The following is a 19,036-nucleotide window of genomic DNA, read 5'->3' on the forward strand; positions in this document are numbered from 1 at the left end:
ATAAATATATAGGTCAGCTGGCTGTATCTTGGTGGAAAAACCGTCAGCTGATAGGTACTTGGAAAGTTATTACATAGGAATTAAACGGAAGCATCTATTGCCAATTTATATGCATAATCATTATAAAATGGATAGTTATAAATTGGCTATAAAACTGTAATTTGAATCTATAAATCAAATTGAACACTGAATCGGTTCTCTACATTTCTACCATAAGAACTAAACAGTGCACACTGCACAGTCGTGCTGTGGTTCAAAATGAAACCAATCTGGATCGAAAGTTACTATGATGATGATATGTACTGAAGTTGGATTTAAAACTTTTTCCGTGTACACCTTTCATATTATATGGAATAAGATGTAGCAAATAGAAAAATATTTCGCATCGAAATTATTGCCGTAGATTCACGACACGGGTGACAATTAATTCCGATAGATGGCAGTATATGCTCTAAGGTTAGGTCGTAGACTGAGAAACTAAATAGACAAAGGTACTCTGCATAGGTACTCTGTAACCGCGACTGAGACAAAGATAGTTTGTCAATGTATAAGTTGAATGTTGCCACAGTATCCGAGCTCCCGGATGTTTTGGAAAGGGTAAATATTTTAGGAGCAATTAAATAAAACCAGTTATGAGATTTTTCTTTTGTCTTTATAATCAATTTAGTAGATACAAAAAATATAAGCAGATTGATTATTGATGACGAAACACATTTCTTACTTTTTCATTGGCTTGTTCATATTTTACAATATTTTGTGAGAATCCAATCTTTTCTACCACTTCAATCCATTAATTACGTAGGTCTGGATCATCTGGAAACAAATCGATAAACATAGGTTAATAATAATTAATGCTCGCAGGTAGTTCAGGTTCTCTAAAATTATAAGTGTAATTTTATGTCAATCACAATTATTACTATGAGAAATAATAAATTAAAATATGTTTTCGATGCCGAAGTCTTCCCGAAACACTGGGTTATTATGGGATTTCATATTCATTTACTTTCGAGTTTCGCCATATTGTCAAATCAATATTTTTTTATTGATGATCGGGGTATTAATTTTCCCGACACTGGCAACACTTACTTGTTGATGTTTATAGGTTATTGAATGTAAAAATCGATATTACGCTAATATTTTCCTTGTTTTAACGCGAATTGTTGTTACTTTAGGCTAAAGTATAAATAATCATCACTGAGAAACTATAAATAAGGACAATAAAGTCGTACTTACGCGTGAAAAGACACACCGGCAATTTTCTTCTCACTATCGCTTATACATGCAATAACACGACAACGCACCATTCTATTTACTTCGATGTCTATATTAAGATAATTTCACCGTCTTTTCAATGTACTCGTATCGATTTTTTACTAAATAATATCCAAAATTCGAACACCAAGCACGATGAAGGCACGAACTGTCAAAGTTTGTTTCGCAACTCAAGTTGCGGATCTTGAAAAACAGGTTACACACTAAGGGCGTATTCAGAAAGAAAGCTTGAAACTTATAAGCGCTTATCGGCGCTTGTCAATGCTCAAACCAGCTTGTCAAAACCAGCATTGACAAGCTTGTCAAAATTAGAGGATATAAGCTTCTTGACAAGCACCGATAAGCGCTTATAAGTTTCAAGCTTTCTTTCTGAATACACCCTAAGGGACAAAAAATTGGGTATTTGTGTCTTTGTCTTATGCATTTGTTATGGTATTTTCGCTCTCTTTCTTGTGTAAGTGAGAAAGGTATCGTCATTGGGTCTATTAGTTACTCTGTCTACGGGCTACACAGACCTGTGACACAGACTAAAGGATAATAATAATTATTATCTACTATGATTTTTATATAGGTACCTATGTAGTTAAGATAAGATTGCAATATAAATTTTCAGAGTTGAAAATGTATATTGCAATCTGTGATTGCAATCGTTCAAAGATAAATTTTGTTTGAACGCGGTAATCACGGGAACTATTGGATCGATTTTACTTCGAAAAATTATTTCGCCGTTTGTATAATTATTATTTATTACTTTTCATAGGTACCTTTTTTTATAACGTTGGGAAATGCATCCCCCTCGGCAGTTTTACTGTCCAATGGGGAAAGAGGGACTCGCAAGTCGTACGAACCATACCATACCCACTAAAACCCAACGCGAACGGTGACCGTAACGTACTCGGTACATTGAGATACATATGGAGACGACACCGCCTACATCACTTATGTTCCGCTCAATATACGCCATATGGCGTAACTGCACGCTCATTTTTTATTTGTTTTAAAGTGAAACGCATTAAATATGCCTTCGTGTGTGTTACGATATCGCACAAATAATACGGAAAAGTGCAAAGGAATAACTTTGACTTTCATCGGTAAGTAGGTACCTAACTAGTTAATAATTTTTAAAACTTAGTTAGAGCAAAAAAATGGCGCACAGATTTTGTTCGTGGTGTCTCCTCCATACGTAGTAATATTATCTCAATGACACGGTACTTATATATATTTTTTTTATTTTTCATATGATCACATTATGAGAATAAAGTATATTTTACCCCTCATTTTTTTTTCAAGTGGGGAAATCGATTAGATATCACTCAGGATTTCAGAAGTTTATGAAACGGCACCGTTTAATACAGCGGTTAAGCTAACGCTAACCTACTGCGATGGTTATAGTTTTAGCTGGAAATAGATGGTTGCTAAATGAAGAATGAATGATGAGAATGATACGACCACACTAAAATTCTTTCTCAAGCACGGACATTTTTGATTTTAATAACAAATAAATAAGAATGTTTCATATTAATTTATTAAAATTATACAATATCACTTAAACTTTTAGAATCAGGATTAAGCATTTCATCATCTGTATCATCACTATCTTCGTCTTCAGGTAATTGTTCATCACAGTCTTCAACAGACTCTTCACTTTCAACGCTTTGTTGAGTTGCTATAACTTCACCATGAATATTTTTGTTTTTAAGATTACCCATCCAAAAAGCTTCAGAACAATTATTCGCAGTTAATGCCGCTTTAACTTTATATATTAACGTTTCGAGCATTTGTCTCACGTAAGGGACTTTGCCCATTAATGCAGAATCTTTCTTTAACCGAGAATGACAACATAGCGACTGTAGAAATCTTGTTGATTGTTGTAGAGTTTTTAATATTTCTAGAACTTCTTGTGTCTCGTTTTTAAATTGTATTTCAAGTATTGGTATTCCGTGAGACAAGAATAATTTTATCATAGGCAAAGATTTCTTAAAAAAGGCCGATAGATTATTTCTATTGTCTAAAGTTTTCGCTATATCCGCCATACACTTAAGAATAAATGTTACATCTTTCCATAATCCTAAATGTTCCGAATTGGTCAAGCCATCATTTAATCGATCTTTTGTTAATTTATTCAGAGCAGTACCCAAGTTTCTATAAAAAATGGCAAAGTTTGCTTTATTTATACTTTTATAACAAGGTAACGCGCTGTTGCGGTTCGTTAAATACTCTATATCTCTTGTTAGAGAAATTGTTATTTTTTTAAGTTCTAACAGTTCATTATTAATTAAAAATACTTTTGCTAGACTATCAATACTTTGATTAAATAATAAACCCCTCTCTAAAACACCATCGGGAGTTTTCCATTCCTTGGACAAGAAATTTTCCGCAGTCTCTCTTAAAATCTTCAAAATGGTAGAATTAGTGGAATACTCTTGCAGGGCTTTCAGAAATTCTATTAACGAAACAGCGGTTGAAAGTTGAAGACAGTATTTCTCATGTTTTTGTAAAAACTTAGTAACCTGTAATAATAAATCTTTCAGAGAGACTGTATTTTCGTGCTCCACAGTAACAAAAGTTCGTAATGACGTTTTCAATAACGGAATATTGCTATGTTTAAATCCCATCCATTTAAAATATACCGTACACATATTAAAGATATATTCCAAGCAAATAACAAAATCAATCATCTTCGACGTATACATAAATCCACTATCATTTTGAGTATCTGCTGTGGTATGAGCATCTAAGTAAGATGCAATACATTTTAAATGATTTACGATATTTGGCAAAATTGTGCTTATGCTCTTTGCATATTCTTCCGCTTTAGCCTTATCATATACATCACTGTTATTAGGTTTTGATAAAAAGGTTTGCTGTTTTATTTTAGAAATCAAAACTGGTTCAATATTGACGCAAACGTTTTTTAAAACATATTTAAGGATACAAATCGTTATTTCCGCATCATCGTCTTTAATATCATCATCTTCAGTCAAATCATTTTTGACTACATTGATGATACCGAAACTTAGGGGTCTGAAATTGACGTTACTTATTAAATCAATATTATTTTTGAGTGGCTTATTATTTTGGCTTACTTGGGTTCTTCCAGTTTCAGGGAGAATAGTTTCATCTTGATTAACTGTTTTTTGCGATTTCATCTTACTATTTTTGTTGCTTTTAATTTGTCTTTTATCTCCTTGTTCTCTATCATTCAAACTGAATGAATTATTAGGGAAATTATATGTTATATTAGTTGAAATAAGAATTTTCCCAATCAAATCTTCTAACTGTTGAGCTTGTGTTATTCTAACAAATATTTTAGGCTTCAGTGCGGGATCATTTTGAGATGCAAAAGCGTTAATAAGCTCTCTTATCCAATTTACACAATAATACAAACAATCGAGTTGAATTTGAATATTTTGACTATCCATATCATCTAACAAATCAATGTCAAAAACTGGCATTATAATTGGACAGCCAAGTAGTGCATCAATACTTGATAGATTACCCTGATGGTGTCTTAAATGTAAAGTTTGAACAAGTTGAAATAAGGGTGGCAAAAGACAAATATTGACATCATCTCTTTGTTGCAAAACTAATCCACCAATATTTATAGCAATTGTCTCTTCAATTTCACTATCAGAATTAAGGCAATGTTGCATGGTCAGTTTAATTTCTCCAAATCTATTATTTTCTAGATTGTCCACTATAAAATTTTGTTGTAAATCATTGGTCACAGCATCAGTTAGCCATGCTAAGAAATTTCTATTCATATCATTAGCAGGTTGAACCACCTTGCAGAGTTCATCATAGAAAAAAACAATCATATCAGGGAATTGCCTTGTACTTCTACTTATGAGCTCTATAATTTGAGCTGCCTCTCTCAAGTTGCCATCGGCTAAGTGGTGTACAGAACTATAGCTGACATCATCTGGTAATTCTAAGCTTTGCTCATCATCACTTTTGGTTGCCATTAAGTATTTAACTGCATGTATTCCAGAAATAACACCTTGCAATTTTATTGTAGGATTTGAACTACCCAATTCTTTTCTTATAATCATATGAATGTCATCTCTAATCACAGAATTTTCACAAGTATATGCAAGGCAACAGAGTAAGTTCATGGTAGCCCTTATTTCTGGTAAGCTCATGTCATCCATTCTATCTAACAGAGTCAGCATTTGTATGCATTGTGGTTTTAGTATAGTAACATCTTTTAATGCAACATTATTTAGAATTAACAAAATGTTCATCATACTCTGTTTACAATCCAAACCCAATTGCAGAAGTTCCGCAACTATTGTCTGTCTACATTCTTCCAGTTTTGAAAACATTAAAGTGTAAATATGTGTTGCAAAAGTCTGTATCACTGGGTTTGATTTTGTTTTTAAAAGACAATTTGAAAGGTTTATGAGATATCTTAAATTAACGTCCAATATAGGCTTAAACTTATCAAATGCATCATCTATCAATTCATCCTTTAGAATATTTAATTTTATATGCTTATTCAGCAGCAATTCCACTTGTTTCTGTCTCTCTTCTGAAGTTGTATATAAAATCAACAAGATTATAAAATCAATAGGCTTGTGATCATTACTATCTTTACAATTTGACACAACTTTCATCCATGCATTTGCTATATTTTTTGATGAAACAATGCTGTTTCTTATTGCAGCAGCAGTAAGTACTTGGCTGGATGCAATATCTTGTAGCTTTGCAATAGATGTAGACCAACCTAGTGCATTTCTCAAATTAAAAGTAACTTCTATATATTGACTCTCCGTCATACGACCAGGTATAAGTAAAAATTTTACAAAGTTTGCAAAATAGTTACACTTTGATAAGCCAGTTAAAATACTTAAAGTTTTCCTTTGCAATTGTTCATATTGATCATCAGATAAACAAAGGTATGATAAGCAGTCTAATATTGCAGGAATAAGATCATGGTCTTCTGATAAAATTCTGCTCATTTCTGTAGCGATATTGTCATGTTCCTGATCTCCAATTATATCTGGTATAGCAGTAATAATTTCAAGTCTAACCATCTTTTCTGATGCAATGTCTAGCAAATTAATAAGGTTTGTGGATATTTTCTCACTATCTGTTAAGTTATCTAAAGTAGAGAAACTTTTCAATATCATTTGAATCCACGGTCCACATTTTGAATCTGCAGCTAAATCAATTGCTTTCTCAAAGATGTGGTCTATAAGTTTCACTTGTAAAATGGGAATATTCAAGAGAATCTTAATTACACTATCATTTATTACAAGTTCACCGTTTTCAGAAGAAGTTCTTACAATATTAGGATATAAATAATGCTTGAATACATTTAAATCATTACATTCTTTCTGTAAGTCAGTAAAAAATTCTGATACGTTACATGGATAGTTAATATGTTTTTGGAGATTCTTCTTTATGTTACGTATGATATGTACAGTTTCCTGCGAAGCAATACATTTTTCTGGAGGCGATGACAAAATCAGACCGCTCTCTTCTAAAACGGTTTCCAAGTAACTTTTATTACCTTTACGCTTTTTATATTGACTTAAAGACTGTTCATTTTTATTTTGAGAATTTCGTTTTAAGCTCATTTTTATACATTCGATCAAAATTCACTTTGAAATAAGTTGTCCGCGATTGCAAGATTTTGAAAAATTCAAATTTTGTACCTACTAACTTTCAATGTTTCAAGTGAGCTCTCAAGTCAAGTCTCAAGTCATAACATGTTTCATGTTTGTCGTTTGACATTGACACCACAGAGCACACTCATTCTCATATTTTTTTATCTACAGAAGAATATCAAAAATAAGTTTCCAAGATAAATTTTGTGATTTCAATACTTTAAACAATTAATCAATTAATTATTATTTAGATAAAATACGATCATATCACTCTAAGATATCATTAACTAATTAGTTCTTCTAGTAGTTATCTGTGTAGTTCTCAATTCCAACTGTCAAAGTCAAATAAAAAAATTGGTACCTCTCGGCTGAAAGAAAATTGGATTACATAGTTTTTAAATAATAAAGAAATTAGGGCACCAAGTACAAAATATGAATTTTAGTAGTGTTGCAAATTTTGGTAAATACATTTGGAAGACACAGGATATTCCTGGCTTTGGAGTAAATATACACTAAAAATAAATATAGATAACCTACATTTCAGTCTCCTGTTTTTTAATAAACATAAAATTATTTCAGTTTCAACAACTTAGAAATAAATGGGCAAATCGTTGGATGATCCGTGATGTTAAACGACGTCGTTTATGTGCCGAACACTTTTTAGAACGGACAAGAATTAATGCTTTGAGAAAGAATACCATTCTACCTGTGGAAGTTAGGGAAATAGCAGATAAAGAAATAAATAAGTTCGAGTTGAATGCTACTCCTCTAAGGATCAACAACAGATGTGCTGTTACCTCAAGGTCAATTCAAGTTTTTATTTTTTATATCATTTATTTATGGGTTTTTAAACATTTGTTCATAGCAGCCCCATTCCAACAAACATCCATAATAAGTAACCCTGCTTTAAATTATAAAAAAGTTTAGTCTTGTTCTGCATATATTTTATTGATAGATGATAATATTATGTGTAAAAGAACTAAATCAAATAGGTAACAATTTTTTTTCAAGATCTATATTTAAAATAAGTAGTCATATCCTGTAAAATATTCTTCTGAATTGTACTATTATGTTCTCTGTACATCTGTGGTTGCCTTATTAATTTTTGTTTTATTTTAGGCCTCGTGGAGTTGTAAAAGAATGGAGATTGAGTCGTATTGTGTGGAGACACCTCGCTGACTACAACAAATTATCTGGTGTCCAGAGAGCCATGTGGGGTTAATTTTATTAGAATATAATAATATCATAGATGTAACTAGTTAAAAATATATCATAGATTAAATAATTTGTTTTATTTTTTTCAATCGTACAATAATTATTCATAATATATTTTAGAGAATACTCTATCAGCTAGACAGTATGTCTCACATTATGTAGGATTAGCCTGATGTAATAAATATGTTAGCATAATATTGAATTGGAATTATTTGCAAGGCCTATGTATGTGCTTTCATCAACCCTCAAAAACAGAGGAGCAAAGTATAATCTAACCACTTTAATTTCTGCTATTTTAGACTGAATTTAGTCTAACTACATAGCCAAATGAGACCAAGTGAGACCTCGGACTTCGAATCGATAAGTCCGTGGTTCGAGACCAGGCGAGCGCGCAGGAAATAAATTGATTTTTCAATTTATCTGCGCATGTTGTAACATCACCACTGCTCGAACGGTGAAGGAAAACATCGTGAGGAAACCGACATGTCGAAGAATTAAAAAAAAAAAAGTTCGACGACATGTGTCATCCGCCAACCCGCACTTGGCCAGCGTGGTGGATTATGGCCTGTACCCTCATAGGAGGCCCGTGTCCCAGCAGTGGGAACGTATATGGGCTGATGATGATGATGATGATGATGATGACATAGCCAAATTCATCAAAATGCATTCATTCATTGTGGCATAATTGAATGATAAGCATAAAATATACTGATAGGTACATCCCTTGCAATCATAAATTTTAGTTTAGTACCTACCTAATAGAGTATGAAGATTTGCCTTTTTTCAGTGAAAAGTTAAAATTATACGTAGAAGAACAAAACAATGGCTATGACATCCCAATGCCTGCAATTGGAAATCCTAATCAAATTTATTTTTGAATGATTTGTCAGTACTACTGAAAATGTTAAAAAATCTAAAACAAATACCTATTTTAAAATCAATAAAAACAAGTAATCTCATATAAAGTGGATGAATGGATGGAGAAAATAAAAGATATATTTCAATTTTTTTACATTTTATAAAATTATTTTCCTTATGCCTAAGCTTCGTGAAGCTTTATGGAATAAAAGCTTTGAAAATAAAGCTTTTTAGTCAAACAGACCTGAAACAAAAGAAAGAACAATTAGTTTTAGGTTATAATCATACAAATAACATAATGTGGAAGTTGTATACTCAGGTATAGTTGTTATCGGTCATGAGTTTCCGAAGCTAATACATGCAAACATCATTGTAATAGTGTTGAAAATTGAATTGAATTGTAAAGTTCAATGGATTCTTTAAAATAAATGTCAACTGATTGACTAGTTTCTTTAGAATTGCTTATAAATCAACACATAATTTGTACAGAACTGAAAGTTATATGTATAGGTATAAGTTAATATCTTTATGTCTTACTAACATGGTAAAACCATGTTTTTTAAAAGAATAATGAATGAAACGTACCGAAGCCCATGTCATCGTCAGATTCCTCGGGTTCTTCTTCCTTCTTTTCTTCCTTGGCAGCTTCAGCAGCGGGCGCCGCGGCGGCGGCAGCAGGCGCGCCACCGGCGGCTGGCGCAGATCCTACGCCAGATCCGATGTTCGTGATCAAATCACGTACATTTACGCCTTCGAGGGCCTTAGCGAAAAGACCCGGCCAGTAGGGCTCCACATCGACACCCGCAGCCTTCAAGATGGTCGAAATCTTCTCACCCTTTACAAGACAACAATATTTACATTATACAACGTCACGTGTACACTTTTCACTAAAATAAAGTTTCATTCGTTTCCTTTGAGCACTCAAGATTCAAACTTTACAATAATACGATATTAACAGTGTTTGGGCATATTGATGAAAACGGATTTTCGATGAACGGTATGTGTTTGGGTATAGATAACCTAAAAACACAAAATATTTTAGTTCTTTCAACAACTTTAAGTTTGTTACTTACAGTTACGGCGACATCATCGTCAACCAGGATGAGGGAAGAGTATACACAAGCTAATTCAGCCTTTGATGCCATTTTTCAATATAAAAGTGCAAGTCGCCTGTAGGCCTTAGCTCGAAGAGAACAAGCACGTTTGACTTCCAAATTTGAAGAGAGGTTTGATTCGATTGTCAAATCATATGTCAAATTGACGTAGACAATTTTCACGGTGTTGCCATTAAATAAAAAGATAACAAATTTCCGTTTCTCTGTCTACGCAAACAAGAAGCTTATATCTAATACACTGGAGATTTCGGTATGAACATTGACGTGTAACAAGAAAATATTGCCCAGTTCATGTTTTTTATCACTTTCACACCTAACTTGGTATTGCCACTGTTAATACGAAGTTTTCCCAAGGCTACTATGTATGCTGTAATATTCTGTGCAAAAGGTTAGTTTTTGTACATGACTTTGTTGATAAATTGCCAACAACGTCATTCAGAAGCATTGTTGGATGAGACAATTATTATTTATGCTAAATAAACTAAGTATCTGAACCAATTATTAAAAAGCGATACTCCCTGATTATGGGTAGTCACCATAATAAAATTGTAGCAACTCTCACTTTGTCAATATGGCATGTGTGTCAAAAAAATTGCGTCGCTTCGAATATTTAAGTTAATATTGTTGCTTATTTAATGAATATTTTCCGAATATAAAGAATGCATTGTATTGTGCAAAATTGCAGAAGTGTTTGGACACCAAATTCTGGCATAGAATTTCACAGGCAAGTGTATATTTACGTTATTTACAATATTCCTCAATACTCCTGCATTTACCTGTTTAGAATCATTTCAATGGCAAAAATTGTCTAATTTAGCATCATTTTAGTAAGCAGTCATGTTAAATTTGTTATTTCCCTAATACTTTATCATTTTTCAACAAGTTTTCAATAAACAGATTTAACAAGTAAGGTAACCATGATGACGAGTTTTTATGGATAGCGAAGAGAATATATTGTAATAACAATATTATGATGAAAATTTAGAACACCATTTTAAAGATTGTTACTAGTAATGAAACAACACATGACATCGGTATTGCACTCACATGTAGTTATAAGATTGTTCGTTTTTACATTGAAATTTATACTTTTTTAACTTACCTCATATTTTTTTGTTTTACGTATTTCAGCTTTCCAAAAAGTAAAATAAAAAGAAATATATGTGCCCATCAAGGTTACTGAGGATTACGACCCAGAAAAAAATACCTTTTGAAAAATAAACTTTGTAAAGTTAGCTGAAATTTGTGCAAGGCTGCTATAAACAGTTTTTCTTTGATGATTCTGGCTTGAAATTGACCCGTCGAAGCAACGCGTTTAAAAAGAAGATCTAAGTAGCTAACAATTTGGTAAACAGCATCTGATGCAAAACACAACTTTCCTCTATTTACAAAGGATGTTAATGCTATATATCGGTTCATATCCAAGCTTTGTAGCCAAAAGTTATTTATAACTATCATTCTATACCAATTAAAATTGTATGTACCTACCTATAAAGTATGACCATAATATTATAATATAAATACTGTTAAAACTATATGTCGTTATTATTTATAGACCATGATTTTTAGTTTTTTCTATTTTGAACAATCCTGAATTTACAAACCAGCGTGGTCACTCGACAGAAAGAGACAAAAAACATGACTGACGTCATTGAATGTCATAGTTTCTTGTTTCAAGTTAATGGTCATAGTGCAATCTCCAGTGTATTAGAGGATATAAGCTTCTTGTACGCAAATTGACAATAGATCATACCAAGAAGCTTATATCTAATACACTGGAGATTGCACTATGACCATTGACTTGTCACAAGAAAATATAACCTTGAATGACGTCAGTGTTGTTTTTTGTCTCTTTCTGTGGGTGACCACACTGGTTTGTATATTCAGGATTTTTCGAAATAGAAAAAACTAAAAATCATGGTCTATAAATAATAACGACATATATTTTTAACAGTATTAATTATATTATAATTGTATTACCGGCCATACTTTATAGGTACATACCTACAATTTTAATTGGTATAGAATGATAGTTTTAAATAACTCTTGGCTAAAAAGCCTGGATATGAACCGATATATAGCATTAACATCCTTTGTAAATAGAGGAAAGTTGTGTTTTGCATCAGATGCTGTTTACCAAATTGTAAGCTACTCAGATCTTTTTAAACGCGTTGCTTCGACGGGTCAATTTCAAGTCAAAATCATCAAAGAAAAACTGTTTATAATAAACGCCTTGCACAAATTTCAGCTAACTTTACAAAGTTTATTTTTCAAAAGGTATTTTTTTCTGGGTCGTAATCCTCAGTAATTTTACCCTTGATGGGCACATATATTTCTTTTGATTTTACTTTTTGGAAAGCTGAAATACCTAAAACAAAAAATATGAGGTAAGTTAAAAAAGTATAAATTTCAATGTAAAAACGAACAATCTTATAACTACATGTGAGTGCAATACCGATGTCGAGTGTTGTTTCATTACTAGTAAAAATCTTGAAAATGGTGTTCTAAATTTCATCATAATATTGTTATTACAATATATTCTCTTCACTATCCATAAAAACTCGTCATCATGGTTACCTTACTTGTTAAATTTGTTTATTGAAAACTTGTTGAAAAATGATAAAGTATTAGGAAAATAACAAATTTAACATGACTGCTTTCTAAAATGATGCAAAATTTTACAATTTTTGCCATTGAAATGATTCTAAACAGGTAAATGCAGGAGTATTGAGGAATATTGTAAATAACGTAAATATACACTTGCCTGTGAAATTCTATGCCAGAATTTGGTGTCCAAACACTTCTGCAATTTTTCACAATGCAATACATTATTTATATTCGGAAAATATTTATTAAATACGCAACAATATTAACTTAAATATTCGAAGCGACGCAATTTTTTTGACACTTATGCCATATTGTCAAAGTGAGAGTTGCTACAATTTTATTATGGTAACTACCCATAATCAGGGAGTATCGCTTTTTAATAATTGGTCCAGATACTTATTTTATTTAGCATAAATAATAATTGTCTCATCCAACAATGTCTCTGAATGACGTTGTTGGCAATTTATCAACAAACTCATGTACAAAAACTAACCTTTTGCACAGAATATTACGGCATACATAGTAGCCTTGGGAAAACTTCGTATTAACAGTGGCAATACCAAGTTAGGTGTGAAAGTGATAAAACACAACAATTTTCTTGTTACACGTCAAAGGTTCATACCGAAATCTCCAGTGTATAAGATATAAGCTTCTTGGATCATACTCAGAAAGTACACAGACTACACAGAGATTACAAGATTTTATAATAATTTGAATCACAATTTGAGTAATAATCTAAGAGCCCACGGCGGCTAGACTTTCCTTTCTTTAGGAAAATTGAAAGTTTCTCTGTATATGTCTCCGATACAGATAAGAGCGACTAGCGATTATCAAGTCGGTTGTGGTTACTTTAGCTTTGGCAGGAAACAGGTTGTAAAGGTGTATAAAATTCTTAGATTACAAAATAAAAGACAGATGGAGCGTTGCCGGACTAAACCGAATAATTTATCGTCATTTTCAATAAAGCTATGTGTGCTGTCATTTCACCGCTGCACTGTACGTACACGGTGCTTCTGTGTGCGTGTAATGTTGCCAGATATTGAAAAATTTCCCAAATTTTTCCCCGACTACGGAAAAAAGAGGGTTATGTTTTTCGAGTTTATGTATGTATGTATAATATTTCTTTGACACGCCCTGCAGTATAAACCGTTGGACCGATTTTGAGTGGTGAGGTTTCATTGCAATGATCTGAATTATTATGTTAGTGGCGGTAGTGACGTAGGCTATACACATAAATGAGAAGTCAAGTTTTAATTTTTATTTAAATTCTTTTATTACATAAAGTACCTGCCTACTAAAGTTATATATGGACAAAATAATTGTATTCAATTTTTTATTAAATAAATTACATAAAAAAAGTTTCAATATTAACTATAATAATTATATTATTTTTTATTTTTCATAATATATGAATACGAATAGCGGTAGTTTTTAGTCGAGAATACGGGACATTTTATTTTCATCATATCCATCATGGAGTTCACATAAATTAAATCGCTAGCGAAAACGACTATGACGTTTTTAAGCTTTATAAAAGTAACAAAATAATGTATTATGCTTATTAAAATAATCTAATAATTATCATGAACCTTTAGTGCACTATACAAATAATCACATTCACGATCGAAAAATCCAACAGCCCCTGAAGATCCTTTAACCATTTTACCGTTTTACCAATAAAAATGGCAAATTCATTTTCAAAATACTGGCAACATACGTTGAAGTTTTGTATTCCTTCATATCTGTAAAAATATTATTCGTATTAAAAGAAATAAATCAGCCAAATAATCTACAGAAAACCTGTGAAACGATGTTTTATCTTTTTTTTTGTTTTCGGGAACAAATTTTACAGCGTTTTATTATCACAAGAAGGCATTTTTTTACTAAAATTGCAAACCCTTTTTGACGTATTGCATGACACTATATGCGCTATAGCACTGGTGCAGCGACGTATTTGTTTTTGATTTCGTATTTTCTTTGACAAGGGCGACGGGCGGTTGTCATGCTCCATCTGTACTTTATTTTGTAATCTAAGATAAAATTGTACCTAACTTTCATTATACTTTAAAAGCTAAATTTTATATATGTTACTTGGGGACGTATAAAAAGATGTTACCTCAAGAGCCGGACAGTTTTCATGGTTCTTATATCTTGCCTATTATTTTTTAGTCATTAATTTTAGTAAACTAATGTTTTTAGCATTGAGATATACATATGGAGGAGACACCACGAACAAAATCTGAGCGCCATTTTTTTGCTCTAACTAAGTTTTAAAAATTATTATCTAGTTAGGTACTTACCGATGAAAGTTATTCCTTTGCACTTTTCCGTATTATTTGTGCAATATCGTAACACACACGAAGGCATATTTGATGCGTTTCACTTTAAAACAAATAAAAAATGAGCGTGCAGTTACGCCATATGGCGTATGTTGAGCGGAACATAAGTGATGTAGGCAGTGTCGTCTCCATATGTATATCTCAATGGTTTTTAGTAGGTTATTTCATATTTGATACACTTTTAGGTAGTAACGTTAATTTGATGTGGATGATAATTATGTTAGTTATTTTTTAAATGTGTCTCTTGATCTATAAATTAACAATATTGTGAGAAAAGTTTGAGAATGTTCTTATCACGTAGTTCTTACTTACCTATCTATATGAATGTTCCAAGGTACTAGATATAAGCTTCTTGGTTCCAAGGGGCAAGGTTCCATTACCTTTTTGAGATGTGTAGTCCAAAGTTATCAAATCAAACCTTATTGGTTTTTGTTTGTATTATTAGAAATATCGAAAAAACAAAATATTTATGTGGGTACAATCTCAGGGTACATTCTTCTTAGTTCCATGATCCATACTAATATTATAAATGCGAAAGTAACTCTGTCTGTCTGTTACTCAATCACGCCTTAACTACTGAACCAATTTACATGAAATTTGCTATAGCTATAGAGATATTTTGATACCCGAGAAAAGGACATAGGCTACTTTTTACCCCGGGACGTAGGATAGGTTTTATCCCGGAAATCCAACAGAAACGGGAACAATGCGGGATTTCCTTTGACTGGGAGGGCGAAGCCGCGGGCGGTAAGCTAGAACATAATAAATATAGCAGGCAAATGGGTAAACCAAGAATAAATAAAATAAACAAAAAATTAATTAATATATGATATATTTCTTAATCAAAAACTATTACTGAAAGTGCACAGGACAACTTACAACACACAAAAATATTATATTATTATTTCTATCTTCTTCGATTTTTTTATTATTTACAGAAACAGTACAAATACATACATTGATATTTAATAAATATCAATGTATGTATTTGTAAATATTATTTATGTATAAATAAAATTTTAAAGCAGGCAAAAAGATACATTTAGTAAAAATTACAACTAATAAATAATTTATACGAGATCAATGGAAACCTCACTAAAGAATGAGGATAAAATATTGTGGAACTACAGGTCCCATGAAAATAAATGATGTTTAACAAGCATATCTCTCACACCTTCTTTTAAAGGTTGATTCTGTGTATCTTTCTTTAAAGGCAATTCCCATTCCGGATTCAAATTGAAACCAAATTGAGATAAGATTCGAAGTTCACATTTAATCTGCACCCATCCAGGTGAGTTAATGAATGACCATGGGTGATACCATTTCTGTACTACATCCACACATGAGCACAAAACTTCAAGCCATAAATGCAAAGCTTCTTCATTTAATCCCATACAAATTAATGTACGCAATTTGACATCCATTTGTGCATGAGCATTGTCATGGGAAAGATTTATTGCTTGTACACACCTATAAAGTAATTCTTCTGGAGTCAAAACTTTACCATCTTCATCTAATCTATATGTTTTACATAAAACTAGGCGGCTATAGACAGAATTAAAATCTTTTTCAACTTCTCTTGATGATGCCTCTTCTATAAATAACCAAGGGTGGCATGGCCCATCTAAAAAGCTTGGTCTTTTTATTCCATGTAATAAAACTCTTTTGAAAGCTGGAGCTAAGACACCTCTTACCAAATGTGCGGCCTTTTCGGTCACTGAGTCATCTCCAGCACGGCTGTACTTTACTCCTTTCTCATCCAAAAGTTTTACAAATCTTGCAGGAAACCATCCTCTTAGGCCATTTAACTCTCCAATCCAACAGTGCTCATCTCTGGAACTAATGACTTCTATCACATCATTCTTCCTGAAACCCAGTTCATCACCATCTCTTCTCTCAAAATCCAATAAAGCTTTAGCCCTTCTTCTTTTACTACGTGAAACATTGACATACCTTTCTCTGTCTGTTGCATGGCTTTGCATAGTATAGTCAGCAGTAAGCTGGACTTCTGATGCCAATTGTGGTTCAAGAGCAAGGAAGTGTCTAGCAACTTGCAAGATTGCCTCTCGAAGATCAACAAGAATTTCTGTTTGCTTTACATTCTTTGATACTGCATCCTCATTGTTACTGTCATCTCCAAATAGAATAGTCTGAATGACTGATTTATTTCTCTTTATTTGGCGTCTTTGGAGTTGTTGTTTTGGAAGATTGGGGACAACACTGGGGTTACCCACTAAAGCTCCTTGATCTGCCATCAGATAAGCTAAATGTCGCCTGCGGTGTGTTTCTATTAGTGCAGGGCTTAAAGTCTCACCACAAACCTCATCAATTGTTTTTATCAGTAATTCCACATCATCTATTTCTCCAGGGATATCAGACAATGCATTAAATATTTGAGCTGAGTTTGATATTTCTGTGAATCTATTCTCTTTAATCTTTAACATAGCCAATGTTACTTTAAAGAGAACTATGGAACCATCAAGAAAGAAGAGATCCCAAACTCTAAGTAAAATTTTCATATGTACAACATTTGCATAAAGAGTCAAAAACCAGTGCATAGTGATGAGAGATAGTTCAATGTCATGTGCGTTCAATACTTGGTCAATCCCAGGAAGATATGAAGATATAAGGCTTCTGAGAACCTTCTGATCAGCTTGTATACCAATCAATGTTGAGGAATAATATGATGCTGGCAAGAGGTCTTCCACAGTGGTACACATAATCCAAAACGCTTCTTCTTCTTCCATAAGAAGTAATAGGGATGCAGCAATCATTCCTGTACCCTGGCAATAACCAATATCAGGGTAGAGCCAAGCTAGAGCTCTTAATATTCTACGTAAGCGGGGCACACCAGTGCTAGTTGGATGTGAAAAGCAAACATTGTTAGGTAATATTTGTACCAGATCTTTTTCTATTTGTTTACTTGTTACCAAACCGTCATCACTGGATGCCCTCACAATTTCATGATATGTAATTTCAGTTGTAGCTCTCTTCCTATTAGCACCACACAGATGCATCCACACTTGAGGCCTGAGGGAATGTGGTATTCCATCTTTCACCATATTTTGCAACTTCTCAGTTTTTACCATTTTACTTTCTTGTTCCGAAAAATTAATCTCCTTACTATAAAATTCCCATTGGAGACGGTGTTGGTCATCCTCCACAAATGCAGATGCAAGTAGTTTGTTGGAACTTTGTTCTGGTCCATCTTCTTCATCCACACAAAAGCCGAATTCGTCAAACCTGTAGTCGGGCAGTCCTCCGTGACCTTCTGATTCTGGTTGTGCGAGTTTAGCCATGATATCCTGCGGTACCATGCTAGCTGTAAGCGCTGAGAACGGACCTCCGGGTGCTGGCAATAGTTCGTCAGCAACGTTCATACCACGAATAGCATCGATTACATCTTCTGGGTCGTCATCTGCTAAGGCAGCACTAATTTTACGTTCATGCTCTTCACGGCCCACATACCCGACGTGATCACGCGAACTAAATAAAGATTTCGCTAAATCCATCTTTACTTTATTAGCATCACAATGCAGTAATTATAAATGTAACAAAAACACAATCGTACTAGCTTTCTAATTTCCAATTTCCATTCATGATACAATACGGATATTGAACAATAGGTACCTACCTACAGCACAATCATAGAGCACAATACTGTCGTCACTCGTCAGAAAGTCAACTGTCAATGTCAGTAATCACAGTCAATATTAGACAAAAAATTCGCACATGTGTCACATATTTGTCAATAAAAGTAAACAACGTTTCTATTACCTACCTATTTAATTTGAATTTCGGTATAGCAATATTATATTACTGAACTATATGGTATAACATATTATATTACTGTACTAGATGGAATTTTAACTTTTTTTGTTTTTCATTGTAGAATTTAATCTACTCTAATATTATAAAGAGGCAAACTTTTGTAGGGGTTTTGCTGACTTACAAAACACATAATGTAATAATAAATGTTATGTATTATAACACAGTGTATAACTCCCAATTGTCGTTG

The 19,036-nt window shown here is 32.8% G+C and overlaps 4 protein-coding genes and 1 long non-coding RNA gene across 5 annotated transcripts; 1 reads left to right on the forward strand and 4 right to left on the reverse strand.

The window, feature by feature from the left end:
• Positions 1 to 633: 633 nt before the first annotated feature.
• Positions 634 to 1,474, reverse strand: LOC123702529. The gene is made up of 2 exons (XR_006752891.1): positions 1,234 to 1,474; positions 634 to 813 (listed from the first exon to the last, which is right to left on the reverse strand). It is a non-coding gene; the product is annotated as an uncharacterized LOC123702529 (long non-coding RNA).
• Positions 1,475 to 2,779: 1,305 nt separating this feature from the next.
• LOC123701860 (Fanconi anemia group D2 protein) lies at positions 2,780 to 6,934 on the reverse strand. Its single transcript, XM_045649442.1, has one exon. It carries the CDS (start codon positions 6,852 to 6,854, stop codon positions 2,805 to 2,807), a length of 4,050 nt encoding a protein of 1,349 aa, XP_045505398.1. The 5' UTR covers positions 6,855 to 6,934; the 3' UTR covers positions 2,780 to 2,804.
• A 270-nt stretch (positions 6,935 to 7,204) lies between these two features.
• On the forward strand, positions 7,205 to 8,166 carry LOC123701868 (28S ribosomal protein S14, mitochondrial). Its single transcript, XM_045649455.1, has 3 exons — positions 7,205 to 7,385; positions 7,464 to 7,687; positions 8,004 to 8,166. Exons 1-3 carry the CDS (start codon positions 7,317 to 7,319, stop codon positions 8,104 to 8,106), a joined length of 396 nt encoding a protein of 131 aa, XP_045505411.1. The 5' UTR covers positions 7,205 to 7,316; the 3' UTR covers positions 8,107 to 8,166.
• Positions 8,167 to 9,097: 931 nt separating this feature from the next.
• Positions 9,098 to 10,202, reverse strand: LOC123701876 (60S acidic ribosomal protein P1). The gene is made up of 3 exons (XM_045649467.1): positions 10,031 to 10,202; positions 9,543 to 9,792; positions 9,098 to 9,201 (listed from the first exon to the last, which is right to left on the reverse strand). The coding sequence occupies exons 1-3, from the start codon at positions 10,100 to 10,102 to the stop codon at positions 9,188 to 9,190; spliced, it is 336 nt and encodes a 111-aa protein (XP_045505423.1). The 5' UTR covers positions 10,103 to 10,202; the 3' UTR covers positions 9,098 to 9,187.
• A 5,820-nt stretch (positions 10,203 to 16,022) lies between these two features.
• LOC123703253 (small G protein signaling modulator 3 homolog) lies at positions 16,023 to 18,678 on the reverse strand. Its single transcript, XM_045651200.1, has one exon. It carries the CDS (start codon positions 18,528 to 18,530, stop codon positions 16,143 to 16,145), a length of 2,388 nt encoding a protein of 795 aa, XP_045507156.1. The 5' UTR covers positions 18,531 to 18,678; the 3' UTR covers positions 16,023 to 16,142.
• Between the last annotated feature and the right edge of the window lie 358 nt (positions 18,679 to 19,036).

Source organism: Colias croceus, chromosome 2, assembly GCF_905220415.1.
Source record: "Colias croceus chromosome 2, ilColCroc2.1".
Lineage (NCBI taxonomy): Eukaryota > Metazoa > Arthropoda > Insecta > Lepidoptera > Pieridae > Colias > Colias croceus.

What these genes read in the sequence shown, in the direction of transcription:
- LOC123701868 (XM_045649455.1), top strand. Translation starts at nt 7,317, where the DNA reads ATGAATTTTAGTAGTGTTGCAAATTTTGGTAAATACATTTGGAAGACA. An exon ending in AGGATATTCCTGGCTTTGGA is followed by an intron (nt 7,386 to 7,463) that starts GTAAATATACAC and finishes AAATTATTTCAG; the next exon opens with TTTCAACAACTTAGAAATAA. An exon ending in AGATGTGCTGTTACCTCAAG is followed by an intron (nt 7,688 to 8,003) that starts GTCAATTCAAGT and finishes GTTTTATTTTAG; the next exon opens with GCCTCGTGGAGTTGTAAAAG.
- LOC123701860 (XM_045649442.1), bottom strand. Translation starts at nt 6,854, where the DNA reads ATGAGCTTAAAACGAAATTCTCAAAATAAAAATGAACAGTCTTTAAGT.
- LOC123701876 (XM_045649467.1), bottom strand. Translation starts at nt 10,102, where the DNA reads ATGGCATCAAAGGCTGAATTAGCTTGTGTATACTCTTCCCTCATCCTG. An exon ending in ACGATGATGTCGCCGTAACT is followed by an intron (nt 9,793 to 10,030) that starts GTAAGTAACAAA and finishes TGTCTTGTAAAG; the next exon opens with GGTGAGAAGATTTCGACCAT.
- LOC123703253 (XM_045651200.1), bottom strand. Translation starts at nt 18,530, where the DNA reads ATGGATTTAGCGAAATCTTTATTTAGTTCGCGTGATCACGTCGGGTAT.